Raw genomic sequence first — 17,261 nt, 5'->3', positions numbered from 1 at the left:
GCACATTCCAGCTCTACGAAACATAACTGCCACTGTTGAAAAATTACCTGCATTAAACCTTACACTTATCCCACAAATTTTAAGAGCAAGACGTGGGAGTTTGATTTTGATTACAGGCCTCTATCTGTGTGGTAGGCAAAGGTCTTTAACCTACGCGTTCTGAATGTACTAGGTACATAGTTTCATCAATGTCATGCCTCATTGGGTCAATGTAGGATTTTATCTAAAACCTGAGGCTTTTCAGTTTACACTGTATATGCAAACACAACCTTTTACTGGTGCTCTCTGCCTTTTCCTTCATTGAGAGGATCTGTGGTATTTATAGAAAAGGGAGCTGGAGGCATCTTTTAACTTCCATTTATCTCAAAGAAATACTGTGCATGCGGATTCAGGGCCCGAGTTCACATAGCAAAATGCATCTGGAGTTCATACTAACAGGAGAAATTGATCTCCCAAGTAACAGAGAGTTTTAACCAGTTAAGTTGTGATGCTGTGTAGGTGGTGGTCATCATTACTGATTGAAATGAACATTGGAAGAAAGAATCTCATCCAATTAAAGCACTAACAGCTGATACTCGGTTGGGTTTTCAAGTCGAAAGCAACCACAGCAGGACTATTTACTCTGATGTAGACAAGGATTACACCATCTTTCTGACATGTATATGACATATGAACTGAATGATTCCCTACACCAGTCTTAGAACTTTCTATTAACTTCTGATTTTGCAAAGCTTACAGTGAAATAGATGAGTATACAATGCTACATTTCCGGCAGTAATGGCAACTTGGTATTCCACTGCAGTTTCAGTCTGATGTGGTATTTGCCATGAGTCAATTCTCAGTTCTGACATAAGTGCCACGAAGCATCTGTGTAGTCCCATTGCAAAAGTAGTTCAAAGGGTAAAGGAAAAGGCACAGGTAAAGTTTTAACAGAAGCTGGAATTTGAAACAAGCAGAGAAGTTGCCTGTAGCCTACCATGACAGTTGTAATGGGGAAGGAGGTGTCTCAGCTCAGAAAAGCTTTTTTAATTGATCAGCAGTCACTTTTTTGGTGATTTGACCAGGAAAAAGAATAATACTCATGAATCATATTGTCTAAAGGTATGCTATCGCACAGCTGCCAAGAATGGTAGCGTCAACCCTCACGGCCTCCAGGCCCATTGCTGCTTTGGAGTTATCATGGTGCTCAACTCCTCCTGCAGATAGCAGACTCAAGGAGCTAAACTAGAAATCGAAACATGCAAAATCATGAACACTCTCCTGCTTGATTATCTGCTTAACTTTCTGAATCAGCTCAGTGTGAGGTCAGATTAATGCCAGTGTTGGTGCAAAGTAGAGGGGGTAGGAACAGGACTGGTTGCTGTTAGGCTTGCCTAGCTGAAAAAAATACCTGAAAAACTCAGAATAGTGAAGTTTTTCCTTTCCTTCTTTTCCAAAGAAATGTACCAGCAACATGGTATTAACACCAGAGCTTTCCAGTTGTACTCCCTATAAAACAAAAACGGTATGATTAATTATTATGCATTGTATGATTATTAATATCTATTCCCTACAAATCTGGAAATATTTATTTTAACTAGAATTTCACAAGAGATACTTGCAATTTAATTACTATTCCCAAAGCTATCACACAGGATCTCAGAGCTGAATAATTCTTTCACATCAACTGGTAACAGTGTATTATATGTTCTGCTTCTAAATATTCTGTATGAAAGATGAGTACAATTTACAACCACCTTCAGTGTATTTTATTATTAGAACTGAGAAGGTTGCTAGTTAAATCTTTAAAAACCTTTATACTTAGGTGAATAGAGGCTTTAAATAAAGTTAACATCTTCGTAAAAAAGTTTTTAGTCAGATATTTCTAATTGGATACAGCCATTTAAAAACATTCATGATAGTCTAAGAAACAAAACTAGGAAAATACAAACATTGAAAGTGCTCTCTTACAATATGGTCTTACAAGGCTTCTTGCAAATTTTCAATGTTAGTGACTTTTCCATATATTTTTAAAATCTGATTAAGAGATTTCTGCAGAAAAAGGATGCACATTATTTCAACTCAACAGCATCTTTAACAAGCCTAAAACCACACAGAATGCTGGATTTCTGTTCTATTCTTCTTTCAGCACTAGCATACTGGCATTTCTTTGAACGCAACAAAACACTAAGCAACATGAAGAGAGAGGGTTTTTTTGTAAGTCTGGAGGGATTTCAACAAACTATTCTTATGACATCTAAATAGCCTCTGTGTCTTTTATCTGGTTGAAGAGGTAAGATGAAAGACAAGAGTCTATTCATAAGATTTAATACTAATGGTTATTTAGCTTTCAGCATCATCAATAACAAGTCCCATTAGTCCACTGTGTGTTTCATGCTTACTGCATATGTGACACAGTTATTTTATAGTTAAAGAGGTAACATTCCTCATTTCTACTGCAAGCTACAATTCACTAAATGCCAGTGATAGGAGTTATGTATGAGTGAACCTAGGAAAAAAACCTTTTCAAGCCATATGCAAACTGTACTTATTGAACTTTATTATTTAACTGCAGGCAAAGAATATTTAAATACCCACAAGATCCATCCTTCTAAAGTTTAAACACTTCAGATTACTGTGAAGACTGATGCATAAACATTGGTATATGCTTTTTTGAAAGTCAAAAGTCAAACATTCATGTATGCTTATTTGAAATTCAAACCCAAACTATTTATGTCAGAATGCAGAGTTTTCTAAGAAGAAACAGAGAAGAATCCACATATTTCTCACTGCAGTGAGATTCTAATCTGCTTTTTGTGGTTTTTGCTTACATGTTTAAAAGAGACTTGAAGAATGCAAGAAACAAATTTGCTGATGTAATTTTTAAAACTGAACTCATTACGCAATTGAAGGCTTCCGATTTAATTACTCCATACTAAAATCAGTGTTGTATTGAAAACAAACTGAAAAATGAGGTTTAAAATAACCTTTTTAAAACTAAGTCTGCAACAGAAAAAGTTTTTTTTCTTCTATTCATGTTTCTCTAGTTATATGCTAGAAGAAGACATACAAACAATACCTATCTCACCTTATCTAAGATGACAAAGCCTATCCCTGGATTTATAACAAATATGCACCTACTTGTTGGCTATCCTCTTTATCAGTTGAAATTCCAAAGTGGAATTGGCAGATGTCCAAACACTATGTTAGTGAGAGTTAAATGTATTTTAAAACTACAAAACAGTACATTTCTTTAAAATAGAATATGCAATAGCAGACCACAGAGACTACAGCTTAAGGGTAAAATTTCAAAAAATTGCTTTTCCTAGAGTTAATGCTATTAAATTAAAGTACATGTTAGTACATAATTCCTTTTTGTCCACAGAATCATTAGGAGCTTTTGCTGCTGAACTGTATAAATTAGTAACGACATGACAAATCTTTGTTAGAAGATAATGCGAGCTCTATTAATATTTCCAACACCTCACCCTCCTGAGCTTAGGTAAAAGAATAACTTACATTTGGAATGTCTCTCTTGGCAATGAGAATGGAATAGTAACATAATCCTAGAGCTGTAAAAAGGACCAGGCTTTGAGTCACAGAGCTACTATCTAAATTGAGTGAAAGTTTGTATTCTGGTGTATCTGGTGGCTTCAGCCTGGGGAGGGTGCAGCACAGCACCCTTTTGGGCTGCGTGCTTTACAGAAAGCTGAGGCACAGAGTGGAGAAGGGATGGTGATGTTCTGAGTCTCACCTTGATACAAGCATGGGATGGGACAGGGACACATATCTCAACTGGGGAGCTCAGACATGTTCCTGGGACTGTTGGTTCACACGGAGAATCCCAAAGACCAAGCTCTGATGCCACACAAGTCTATATGAACTAATGAACATGTGTGTACATATTACAAACATAAGCTTATGTTCCTAGAGTAACGTTAACACCTCGTACGCTTTTCAAAAGCACCACAAACTGCTGAATTATGCAATTATTCCTTTTTAAGCAAGATCAGATAACACAACATTTATTTCCTTATTACATTACACAGACTGTTAACGTAGAAGCCTGATGCTGCAAACACTGAGTCACCGGCACAGACTTACTTAATCCTGTAGCTCCCCACTGAGCTTTTGACGTTTAGGACCTGATACTGCAGCAAGTAGCAACAAGTGCCACTGAGAAGAAACTTATCACACAGTGAGACAGGATTTTCGGAATAATGTACCTAACTGATTTTCAAAACTCATCTGAAATGTTAATAGACTTACTGTCTCTAGATTCTTGCCACCTTTCATTGCAGAATTTGCCTGAGGCATGACTGGAAAGCATTCACCATGATTAAAATCTGTAATATGTTCCTTGTTCTCTTACTTGCTTCCTGGGAGATGGTATTTGCTGTGCAATGTCTTGTTTCAATAGAAATTGTAAAAATAATACATATTTTGGATGGAAATTTTTTTTGGTTAAGACAGGAGACTGAATAGATGAAGAACAGGGGCAGAAAAGAGAGGAGGGTCAAGGAGAACAATGTCTTAGTTTCTGTTTGCTAGTGATGTCCCAAATCTTTCCAAAGGTAAGACTAAATTCTTTGCAAATTCTTCTGAGTCCACTTCTCTGAAATGCTCTTTGTTTTTCAGCTGCTAGGTCAGTCAATTCATCATGCCAGGCTCCTATCCCTGGAGGCAATGTAGCCTTCAATCTAAGCAGCCTAGCCTCAAACATAGCTCAAGAGCATCAACCTTTCTGTCATTTTGAGAGTCTCCAAGATGTTGGGATATATCCTACAGCTCAGTTCTGGGAAGAAGGTTTAGAAGATGTATCCATTATGAAATGAATCCTGCCAGGTACAGCTAGTCAAAAGAACTGTGAACAGGCAAGCTAGTGAGGACCAGGAGATCCAGATCTCCAAAAGCAGTCCTTTTTGGCAAAGCCCAGACAGCCTCAAGTGAACGCCAGAATGAACATGTATCATTTTATGATGAATCAGCTTTAATAATGTAAATCCATACTAAAGTTTTTAATGTTTTGCAAGGCACTTTCTTACAAGGTAGGATTCAAGAATACATCTGGTCTGATACAGACAGGGTAAACTGTGCACGTTTTTTTTCTAGAGAGTGTAACAGACAATATCTGAGAAGAAATCTGATGGAGCATTTTCTAAGTAATAAACAGCTTATATCCAGCATTCAACAACATCCAGCATTCCCATTATCTGGGGATTAGTTGCTTTTTAACGACAGCTAATGCCATGGAATTGCTATGCTGTACTGTTAGTGCCTTTAGCAAGGAAGAAGATGAAACTTCATGGACGTCCTCAGCTTTCAGTGCGTCACCCACGGCTCTGCATCAGTTCACGAGGAGGTACAGAATAAAAATGGTTTCCAGCCAAGTGGGCTAAAGCTAATCTGGGAGCAGACATTGTAGGAGATACTTTATGAAAAAAATAGGAACAGGTTGAAACCAGTCTTGTAGCCAGCAGGTCGAGAGGGACCAAATCCTGCTGCGTCAAGCAGTCAGGGAACGGCACTGTTGCACTGTGAAGCCTCAGGCTGCCTGACCGGTGCACTGCTGGCAGCTGGGAAAAGCAGCTTCTATACACAGTTGGGGACAGCCCCTCACAAGAATTCAGGCCCTGCCTCCCCGTCACACCACACTTTAAAAATACTAATTTCTGTAAAAAGTAGAGAATCCGTAACAAGGACCCCCCTCAGGAGGTATTACATTCAGTGAAGCATACTATTTTGATTAACGTGGACTTGGCCTCAAAGGCAGAGCACACCCATTCTCAGCATGTGTAAACCTCCTTGCTCTCAGCGCTAAAAGTGACTCCTGATGGACTCTGTCCAATTCCTCCACCCTGCTGCCCGAACGCATCCCTGGGTAGTCCATGTGCCATCCCAAGTTTCAGTTATCACAAAATGCCAAGTGAGCATGCTTCTGTGCACCATTTCCAGTTTATTCCAATTAACTTTACAAGCAAATGCACTATGTAGCCTTCAGAGATTATGACCAGATTCTTACTGTTTTGAATCAAGGACTAGAGCTGTAAGTGCAAAGCCAAATGCTGTGTTTTCCCTGGCCTCCCAGGAGCCCACACTGCTATCTGGCTTCTCTAGCTATATAATTTAAAGCCCTTCAGACTAGGTTAAGTAGCAGAGACTAAAGGGATAGCCTTGCCTCACACATCTGTGCAATGGAAAGCAATGCTACTGTGACGACAACAGGCTTCCAGATGAATTCCTTCAGGGAGCGACTTTTGCTATCCAAGCCAAATTCAATGTACTAGCAAAATAAGTACCTAGAAAGATGTCAGAAAGCATGTTTCTTTGTCTCTTTTGAGGTTATACTGTCATCAGTCATGTGGAAAAATAAAATAATTTCCTTGTCTGTGACGTAAACAATGACCCAGCAGTTTTTTAATAGCTTAATATTTTGATGCCACATGGCTTGGTTCTTTAGGGGGTTTACCTGCCTGGAGAGCTTCCTTTAAAGCATGCAGGAACACTGCAATACTCCTTGGTTTAAAGAATCTAAAAGCTTTTCAACGGAATTCAATGTTAATCTGCTGATACAAAACATACACATTTATGCTGGAGAAGACAGGTCAAGAAAAAAATGTGCATTCCATATGAACTGAGAGGTGACAAGATTAATGACACACTCTTTTGGGGAGGGATATTAATTTTAGTCTTGGACCAGATTCTGGCAAAATTCAACATGCTGCACAGATATGCTGCACCTCTGTTACAGAGTATTAGTGCACCAGAAGAGCATAGTTGTCAACCACCATTTTCCTCCCTTCAGTTTAGGCAGTCTTTAGTTATTCTGGGCCCAGGGCTTTAGACTTTGAAGCTATGGGTAGAAAACTTCAAATTAATTAGAAATTCTAGGGAGCAGGTGGGCAGGTTACGATGGCCCGCACAGTCTCTGTGGCTGAGGAGATACATCACAATGCTCCAATGTCTGAAGGTCCAAGTGTAAAATCTTGTGCTGACCAGCTAAGTGGTGATGAATGTGTGAATGAATAATAAAGAAAGAAAAGTAGACAGGTTAAAACAACTGATACACCATCAATAGCAAAATATCCATTTGTGGGTCTAAAAATACACTGCTTATAGTGAGACTGAATTTTAGTGCAAAACTTTTCTGTTTAAAAGAGATTAATAGCTGTGTCCCCAAGTACTAGTTAAATTAAAAAAAACAAACAACAAACAAAACATATAAAGGAGATACTTTGTATGAAAATATGTTCATTATGGAATCCAGAAGCATATGTTTAATCATTTGGAAATGAGACAATGCACATATTATTTCCCAACATGAATTCCATTTTAAGAACAAATATAGAACATTCTGTATTATCATTCCTTTCCTAACAATAGCTAAAATTAACTTCTAAGTTTAGCCATTACGCAAAGCATATTAAATTAGAGGTATTGAAACTACTTGATAACTCATTAATCTAAATTGAAAGGCCCAAGAGCAAAGTTCCTAATCTAGACGACTGGGTTGTACAGTAGATATCTGCAACCACTAGCATTGTTATTGCTACCAGAACGCTAATGCACGTATCACTATTAGAGTATCCTTTTAAGGAACTCAGGGCATTAATACAAAAGGAACTAGTGCTGTTTACTGGGCAACACCTTTTTCAAAATACACCAAGCTCTTCTAGCTCATGCACTTTCCTGTAACACTCTACACCACTTCCAGGCAAGGAGTCTGCCTCTCCTCTTCCACAAAGCATGGTCAAATGCTCAGCTGGATGTCTCACGTGGAGCAGAACAGTTGTGCTAGGAAGCCCGGTGCAGCATTTCCTTTGGCCTATGGGAAGATGGGTGAGACAGTCACTGCCTCTATCGACTTCTGCACCATTTTCTCCAGTCTAGTTAGAAGGAACCAGGCTGCCAGTCTTGTAAGTCTGCCTGCATCTCTCCTTCACTGTGTGCATGCATGCCTGTGCTATGAGTAATCAGATTGCCTGCTCTGCAAAAGTCAGCAAGGAACTTCCCAAAAGACTGGGCTGGTTAAGGCTGGGCAGATTTTTTGGCTTTTCTTCCAGTGTCAATTATAATATTGGAAAAAGAAAATCCCTCAATTGAAATATATTTATCTTGATAACAAAGTCCACTGCAATCCCATTTGAGGGCCATTACTAAGTGGTGAAATTTTGAATTTTAGATGTGTAAGTTAAAATCTCAGTAAAAGAGGCAGATACCAGCACCCTGGGAGCACAGCAAAAGAACTATTTTTCCTTTTCTTAATACAGTATCTCAATGAGTATTAAGTGGTATCTCCATACAGTAAATTAATGACTGGGACCTCTGTCTACACACTGGACAGGGAACATACCTGGGTATACCTGGTGGTTAAATAAAGTTGCAGACTACCACTTATACCTTATTTTCATAAGTCAGTGACATTTTCCATCTGGTATCAGAGACGAGGATTACTTTGAAAAACCAGCAAACTCATATGCAAATTGTGAAAGTGTTGTGGAAATAAAAAACTATCCTAAACACCAAACTTCTGTTGCATTATCTCAGCTTTCAAAGAACATAGTCAATTTAAAAACCTTATTTTTATGCTTTATCTGCTTTGCTTGAAAGTAATACTATGCCATAGTTATTAAAAATAAGGGGTAAAAACATATGTACTGACTACATTGTATAGTCAGATTCACTGCTTATAAAGATAATCAACTTCTTTTGTGAGAGACAGAGACAGGAAAGAAAATAAAAATTAGAACAAAAGTGATAATTTGGACTTTGCCAAGTAGAAATATAGAGACTAGAAGAATTTCAGGATAGCTGTACTCCCCAAAGCTATTTAATTCTGCTTTTGAACAGACTATAATTCAATTTATCATCTGCTAAGAAACTGTATTAAATATTATTTTCTGGTTACAATAACTTCAGATTTTTCTCAATGGAGAACTCTGAAGACAAAATTTGAAGCAAGACAAAAAACAAAATAGACATTCAGGCTCAGGTATTTAATTGGCTCCCAATAAGCTTATGTGTTTATAACTAAATCTGTCCAACTGTATCAAAGTTTCTCTGGAAATTTTATACTATAGCTGTGCATTCATGCAGAATAAAGATCCTTTTTCTTTCACTGTCATGGCAGTTAAGACTCAACTGAAATTGGTTTTGAGGAGCAGACAACCCTATTAATCCTAGCTATTTTAATCTGGTGACTGATGAAAAGATTCAAGAAAGGAGATGGTTGTTAGTCAGTCAAACAATTTTTAACTGGACTCTGGATGCATATTGAGGGAGCAAAACCTTTATGCAGCAGAAGACAGTTTTTCTTTATGCCTATTAAATATAAAAGGTGTTAGCAATACTGTCACTTCAATTTTTTCCCCAGGCAGGTGAAAAAGTAAAGAACATGAGCTGGACCAACTCTTTGTAGAAACTGCTGATGCATGATAGGTTTATAAAGCAGAGCCCTGTATAAATTTCTTACTGAATGCTTCCAACATGAGTAGTTGCTGCCCCATGCCTAATTACCCATTTTCAGTTTATAACTGAAAGCAAGTTTGTGGTGAGAAAAATATCCTTCAGCTACACTATCCAATTTAAGCACGCAACAAAAGTAGTGCTGCTCATGCAAGCAGCACCTTATAGTAATAGCTGGAGATAATCCATCTGTACTCTCCCCCTCCTTCGGCCCGGTTCATCAGCTTCTTCTGAGGAGTTTTCAGTATGCTCAGGACTTCGCCCTCTCTGTTTTCAGTCTCATTCAATCTCATCCAGGCTACAGAATATCTTGTCTCTGTACTAGCGAGACTGAAGAAGAGATGGCAGCTAGCAAAGCCTCCACTTGGGGAAGAATGTAGGTTACACTGTCACGATTCAGAGGAAAACAGTCAGAAGAGAGCAGGAATTTACCTGCTCGTTTCATTGACGAGCTGTATTTGCCATTTGCTAATGGTCTGCAATCCAGTGAAACTTCTAACACAGCTGGAAGATCATACTCTAAGGTTGTTTCTTCTTGTCTGCATCTAAGCCATTTCTTTCTGGAAGTGGACCCAACTAAAGTAATCCTTGCCTTTGTCACCTCAATGACAGCAATTACATTTCAAACGAACTCAGAATAAGCTGATATTACTGCAACAGCAGCACTTAGGTAAGTTTAAGGTATCAATTTCTATTTGGAAAGCCATCTTTTCTCATACGGCAATACAGAGTATTTTCTGAGTTTTTCACAAATAGAAGAGAGTTACTTTGAAACAGAGGCTTACAGAACCTAAATAATGGAGTGACCACAGAGTAATAAAATACATTAATAGCATACATTTCATCAGGAGATTCAGAAACAACAAACATTTTTCTTTCCCAGTTAGAAAGTAGTTGACACAAATCATGCACTTTCATTTAATTGAAGCACTAATACTGATGCCTATAGACTTATCTAAAAACTCTGAAAAAATAACAAAGTTCATGGGAAATATGACAATGCTTTTGTAAAGAAAAATGTATGTCTATTTCATACCCGAAATACTGTCTCGTCTCCAGCTGTTTTCAAATCATCTTCCTTCCCAATGATTCTCTGTAGCTATATTCATTAAAACATGAAAAAACCACAGGAAAATTACAAATTTGGTGTTACAACAGACTCCGTTTTCAGAAACTTGTATTAATTTCAACTTTCTTAATTATAAAGTCATTACATTTCTGCAAGATTCGCTAGTCATGACAAAATATTTGCATACTTAAGGATATTTTGCTGTTCAGACACACTTTTTCCCAGAAATGTCTTATCTACTGTGGTTAATATAGCCAAGCAGAGCATATGAATCTACCTCTTGCAACCCAGCGCTTACTCTATTTTTAGAGGAGATTTTCTTGCACTAAAAGCTTAGCATTCACTCAATAAGATTTTGAAACTCAGGGATATAACATCCAGGGTCATTTGGGAAATAAAAATTATCTTGTGATTTTCATGCTGTCCTCCTAGACAGCTTTACATAGTTCTGCTACAGACATGATCTTCTAGAAATGAAAAGCATACCTGTTCAAATGAGGTACTATACAACTAACAACAAAGAATAATTTAATTAAATAAGCAAATGTATTTTCAGAACTGGCATTAAGCAGAATGTGCTTCGAGTTTCTCCTCCACCCCACAAATAAATGAATCTTGAATGTGTTAGCTAAGAAGATTTTTAGAAGTACTGAAATGACTCACATTTCAAAACGTAACTTCCACTGTCCCAAGTAGAGCTTTACAGTAACACAGAAAGTGCATCAGTTTGCAGCACCTCAAGTATATCTCAGCTGCAAGGTTTCTTTGACTGTATTTTAGCTTGGGAGGTCAACACTGCCACAAGAATGAGTGACTGAACATAGCACAAGGTATACCTACCTTTCACAGACATTTGCATGAATCCTCAAAAGGACAGCAAAAATGAAAGAACAAGGGACTTATTACATTTCAGGTATAGATATGGACTTACACCGAACGCTCTGGATTTGGAGACTTTAGGAAAGATGCTTTTAAAGCTCAGGGTTTTCGAAGGTGCTGGCTTGCTTCTCAAACATTTCTGAGTGATTCCTCAACCTGCCTATTAAAACTGGGGAAAAAAATCCATGACCAAATTTACATAGCCATTATTTTGTGGGGTTTTAAAATCTCTTCTTAGGGCTTTATTTTCTTCTTTTTTTTTGTTATGTTGTTCAGAGAAGCAATATGGGCTTGTAAGTAGTGAGTAGGAAAAAACTCCTAACTGTTTGTGTTGCCAAAGGTCTTCCCTTGGCCTTAAAATTTTGACTAATTTGCCTGTTCTGTTTTTTTTATAGCCTCAGTTTTTGAGTTCCTCAGGATAGTTACTTTCTATTATTATTTTTAAATGGCATGCCTTGATAGTATTTATCAAAATAAATACTGTAACAAGACAATTAAACAGTACCAGTTCTTCCACATTTCTCCAAATTCTTTTTATTTTTGATCACTTACAAAACAATTGACTAATACAGTAAAAGCATTATGACTTTCTTCATGGCAAAATAGCAATATAGAGCTCTGGATAAAAACACAACTGCTCATCCATATTCTCACTGAAAAATTACATTTTTTTCTTACCTGAAAAATCCATCTTTTGCTCACACACAAGAAATACAACTGCAAATACTTTCCAAACAAGAGAAAATACGATATTTTTTTCTTTTGGATTTTATTTTTAAATGACTCAAAAAAATCTGCAGAGACTACTAAAGAACACAGACACACAGTATACATTTTTTTTCACAAGTGTTCTGGAAGATTTAGTTTATTGTTTTCTTACACTGTATATAAATCCTTATAGTGCTTGAAACTATTTCCAGTAGTTTGCAGATTTTTTCCAGCATAGTGCAGCAATGACTCACAGAGGGAGAATAATTCTGCCCTCACGAAATGGACTCCAATACTCAACTGCTCTATGTAACATTTATCTGTATTTAATATTTATACCTGTTCATCACTGGAAGATACTAATGGCTAATTCAAAGATAATGAGACCTATTATGCACAACTGATGCCTCTTTACTAAAGACATACTAAGAAGTTATCTCTTCTGAAGAAGACAAGAGCTGGCAGAAAAGCTATGTCAGCCTTAAAAAAAAAAAAACAAAAAAGGTGATTTTGCATCTTCGAGTTGCTTAAGAGAAGTTAATGCTTGTGGATATTCTAGGACTGCAGAGGTGTTCTGTACCAAACCACCACAACTGCTGACAGTGTCAGGTGCTGGTTCATTCAGCCCTAGATGAACGTATCTGTTCATGGTTGTGGTATCTGCCATCCAGAATAACTGTATAAAGACAGTCTGTCTAGAAAGTCACATAGCTCTTGCATGTGCCATTAGAGTTACCCTACCTCCATTCCCAATAGTTTTGAACTGTCATTAATTTTACTTAGAAATCTTTCATCAGGACAGAGTTAGGGAAATTCCTCACTTGCTGGGGATTTTGGGATCTTTGGTAGCCTTATTCTTGATGGGAGGTCTCAGATTAATGTGCATGGGTTATTATGTGCGCGTCTGGAAATCCCCCTCACCAAGTCTCATGTGAATGTCTTGGAAGTGCAGAGTTCACAGAAGTATCTTACTGTCCTCACAAAGATGCAGATAATACAGCTCTGAGAAATGATTCTTTGCACTCTGGCAGGGGCTGATTAAAGGATGGCAACTAACATCTGTGAACATGCCATTTCTACCATGTCTTCTTCACCCTGGAGTTGCAGGGCAAAGCAACAAATCCTTGCGGATGCCCACCTCAAAATACAGATTGCTGTGATTCTGAGCCCTAACACTGAAATGTCTCTTGTATTGTGAATGTTTACCACTGAAACATGGATGAAGCAGACATTAAAAATAAACAGGCTTGAATACAAAGAAGTAGGGAGGAGAGAGAACAAGAGTCTATCCCTAGGAAGGGACAGACTTTTAACTCCTACTGGAAAGGAGGAAAATGTGCACAGAAATGGAAAGGCTATGGAGGACAAGATAAACTCTCTCCTTCAAAACATGGAATTGCATTCAAAATCTCCTTTCCTGAACACTCATTTATGTTAGCAAAGAGCACTGAATCCACTGGGAAATCCTGCATCTCACACTCCTTCAGTGTCTGATCCATACAGGTCTGAACAGCGTATCTCCATCACGTGCTGCAGGCACCAAGGACTTGGGTTGTAGAGTCTGCTTCTCACCCTTTTCCCTTTCCTGAATGATTCATGTGATACATCTTGTGCCTGCTTATCCAGTAACACGTGAGAGTTGAGATATATGCAATTCAAAGAATGATGGACATTTTGCAAACAAAAAGGCAAAGTTCTTACCTCAAAGAATTTACAGTCTAGATCAACAGATAATGTAGACGTGCATAGATGTCTTATCAGTAGAGGTGACAAAGCAAGAGATTGAAGTAGCACTGAAATTTCTGTTCCCATCACATCCTGCTTACAGTAACTGCCTCCTAATTACTGCTTCTTCGCTACTCTTTTCCACTGCCCTTTCCTTACATACATTTCCTGATATTATTGTCAAATATAGTGTGGAAATAACTAATAGAATAGTTCAGACTTATTTTCCTGAGATGCCAACTGGGATAAGACACGTGACAGATCAGCCACACAATTTACTGATTTATTAGATATACAGAAGCTTTCTATGATGCATACAGAACTAGAGTATACAGAGATTAACTCACACACATTTTTCCAGATTCTTACATTCCAAAAGTTTTATTTTTAAACCTAACCTATAAAAATCAAGTTTTGCTTTAAAATAGTCACCACTTATAAATGTTAAGCAAGCAGTCATGTGACAAAACTCATCTTTTGACTGGCTTGCATCCTGTGGGACTTCTTTGAATTTAATGATACTTGTGAGTTGCCATTGCAATTTATATGGGTTTATTTTACCACTCTATATCTAATTTATCAATTTATCACTCTAATTTATCAATACAGCCCATAAAGAAAATGCAAACTAACAATCTAACTAGACTAATTTTCATTTAATTTGATTGCCTCTACAGGAATCAAATTATTTTTAATTATTTATATAATGTTTTCACCTTTACTTTTGATGACTTTCTGTTGTTCACACTGGCCAATTCAATTAGAATTACCTGAAATGGGTAATGGATATTAAATATATGACACACTGTACATCTCCCAAAGAGAGATGTGCTGTATTTCTGCAAGAATCTCCTTATGTGCTTAACTGACACAGTCCCTATTTAAAGGAAGTACTGCTAACATGGCATTTTGGTGCAGAGGCACTACAGGCTGAACACGTTCACTTGTGTTCATGGATTTACTTTCCCCGGTAACATACTGTTTTGTAGATGAACAATACAGCCATAGCAGACATATTTCGGTAACAAGGGCACTGCTACTCTGATAACAATTCACTAGGATTGTACCAGGTTTAGTAGGTTAAAAATAAAGGCTTTAGTTAGAATTTTAATTCTTTTTAATCAGCAGAATAATTAACATTTTAACAGAGAACATTCTTCAAGCTTAAAAGATTTTGTGTAGCAACAAATGAGTGCAGGGTATCTGCAGGCTCAGTTAGGGGCTTCTGGGAACAGTCTTGGGAATAGGTCTAATTTCAAGTATCATTTTCAAATAGTACTACTAAGTTGAAAAGTATTTTAAAAATATTTTAAAATATATTTAAGTATGACTCATCAATTGTAATCTTGCTAAGAGACCATTCACTGAAAAAATGGCTATCAGTGCAGAACACATGCTAATAGCTATTGTATCATTAATTCAGAGTTTAAGGCTATGAAAGTACACGTAAATAAATTTTTGTAATTTCTCTATCAACAGGTGCATCTTTGTAAGTTTTAGATCCTATGGTTCTCTAGAGTTCTTGCATTAACGATCATCTTTAACTTTATCCTAATGACAGAAAATAATTTGCATTGTAGTAGCCATTTCAGCTTATTATAAAATTGTCTCTCTGGTCACCTCCAATACGAATGAAGGATCTGAGTTAAGCTGAGGGAGTCTATTAAAAACTATGTTTGTTAATTCTACATTTGACTTTTGATAAGAAGTATTTAGTTAACAGTCTCCTGTTAAATACTTAAAAGTTGAATAAGCTATATAATTAAGCTTATTCTGCTTTAGAAGAATAGAAAGCATCAGAGCAAGATTTTCTTCTTTGCCTTTCTCCCCCATATTTTATACAAAATAGCATAAGCTATATAGCATAAGCTTTATACATAAGCATCTGCCTTTCTCCCCCATATTTTATACAAAATATGGGAAAAATTGCTGTTACTTTCCAAAGCGTGAATTGGTAAAAAACCTGTGCAACAGCAAACAAAATTAATAAAAACCAAGAGAGGATGGTGAATTTAAAAAATTATTCAAAATATTTAGAAAATAAAAGACTTTTCCAGATGATTATTTAAATTAGCTCATGGGATTAAGGGATGTACACCAAATCCTACCTTCCCAGTAACAGATTTTTAGATAAAAGTCAAAGGTAACATTTATAAAAGTGGATTCAAATATAAGTAGTACTTCTATAGCAATGCTTCGCATGTGCTCCTTTCATATGAAGTATTTTAGTAAGTATGTCATCATAGATTGGACTGAAAAATAGGCTTGAAGATTTTAATGAATCTTAATTTAGCAAATATAAGCCATGGAACTATTTAAATGCTTTAGATGAATATGCATATAAATACACATACCTTAAAGAATTCTTTCTTTTCAACTTGTTCATTGCCATCTGTATCCAACATTTTAAAGGCAATCTGAAATCCAGTCTGGGGTTCTGCAACAAATTGCGAAATAACTTTATTGTAAACACACACACACATATATATACACTAGTACTTAAATATTTAATGCAAAAGGAATATTGCCTATGGTTCAGTTCTCCATTGTTATGCATGTATGTGATACTTCCAGTAAACCATATGTACCTCCTCCAATATTAGCAAACTTTTAAAACACCTTTTTACTACCATTTCAAGGGATAATTAATGCAATGGCAAAGCAAGAAGTGCCAGCAGTGCCTAAGTACAGCCATGAATGTCCATCTGATCCCAATGATTGTGAAACTGTTTTATGTCTTACTATCCTGGTCTTAGATATTCTCTATAGATGTCTCCATAATCCCATGACACTTCTGAAGTCTAGCTCTGCTTTGTTTATTAGAGCTCCTTTTCAAGTGAGAAGACTGGAAAGTGCCTTGAGAAACCAATAATTACTACCAAACTGTGTGAAAGAGCTAGTGTACTCCTCAGGTACTTCTTGCATGCATTCCTATATGCCAGTATTTGCAGTCTTCCCTAGAAAACAGACTGATCTTGTAATCACGGCCAGCACGCTCTGCTCCTGCTCCTGCTGTGTTAGCCCCAGGCCTTTTTTTTCTTCCCTTCTCTTCCCTCCCTAAACAATGTACTCATATGTTACTCAGAAGTAATAAACTACTCTTTCTGGCCTTTTTGGACAAAAGCATGTTTTGTATGACTCCCATCAAGCTGATTTTTTCCAGGAATTTTATGCAATTTTACCCTGCATTTCCTTCACTGAGTAGATGTTTCTTTTCAACACAAAAAATGTAATGAGCTCTGAGTCTTGCAGGCGCTATAAAAACACAGTGTGTTTTGAGCTCCTTCCCACAATTTCCTGATCTTACTTTGCTTATAGGAGGTGGCCTTGCTCATTAGCAGGCCCACACAGGAGCAGCATGCCGCTGAAATGTAGTTACAGTTCACTGCAGTAGCAAGCACTTATCCCAGTAATTTTTGGAGCAGGTGAATTAATT

The 17,261-nt window shown here is 37.1% G+C and overlaps 1 protein-coding gene across 1 annotated transcript in view; it reads right to left on the bottom strand.

Moving 5' to 3' along the window:
- The window catches only part of MICU2 (mitochondrial calcium uptake 2), a 154,860-nt gene that overhangs the window by 19,583 nt on the left and 118,016 nt on the right, over nucleotides 1-17,261 (bottom strand). The window contains exons 6-8 of the mRNA XM_072850497.1: nucleotides 16,180-16,262; nucleotides 10,481-10,543; nucleotides 1,391-1,488 (exon numbers count right to left, since the gene is read on the bottom strand). Coding sequence (XP_072706598.1) covers nucleotides 1,391-1,488; nucleotides 10,481-10,543; nucleotides 16,180-16,262 — 244 coding nt within the window. The remainder of the gene's footprint in view (nucleotides 1-1,390; nucleotides 1,489-10,480; nucleotides 10,544-16,179; nucleotides 16,263-17,261) is intronic.

This window comes from Ciconia boyciana, chromosome 1 (assembly GCF_034638445.1).
Source record: "Ciconia boyciana chromosome 1, ASM3463844v1, whole genome shotgun sequence".
NCBI lineage: Eukaryota > Metazoa > Chordata > Aves > Ciconiiformes > Ciconiidae > Ciconia > Ciconia boyciana.
Note: the sequence above shows the minus strand (reverse complement) of the source record. Positions and strands in the feature narration are given on the sequence as shown.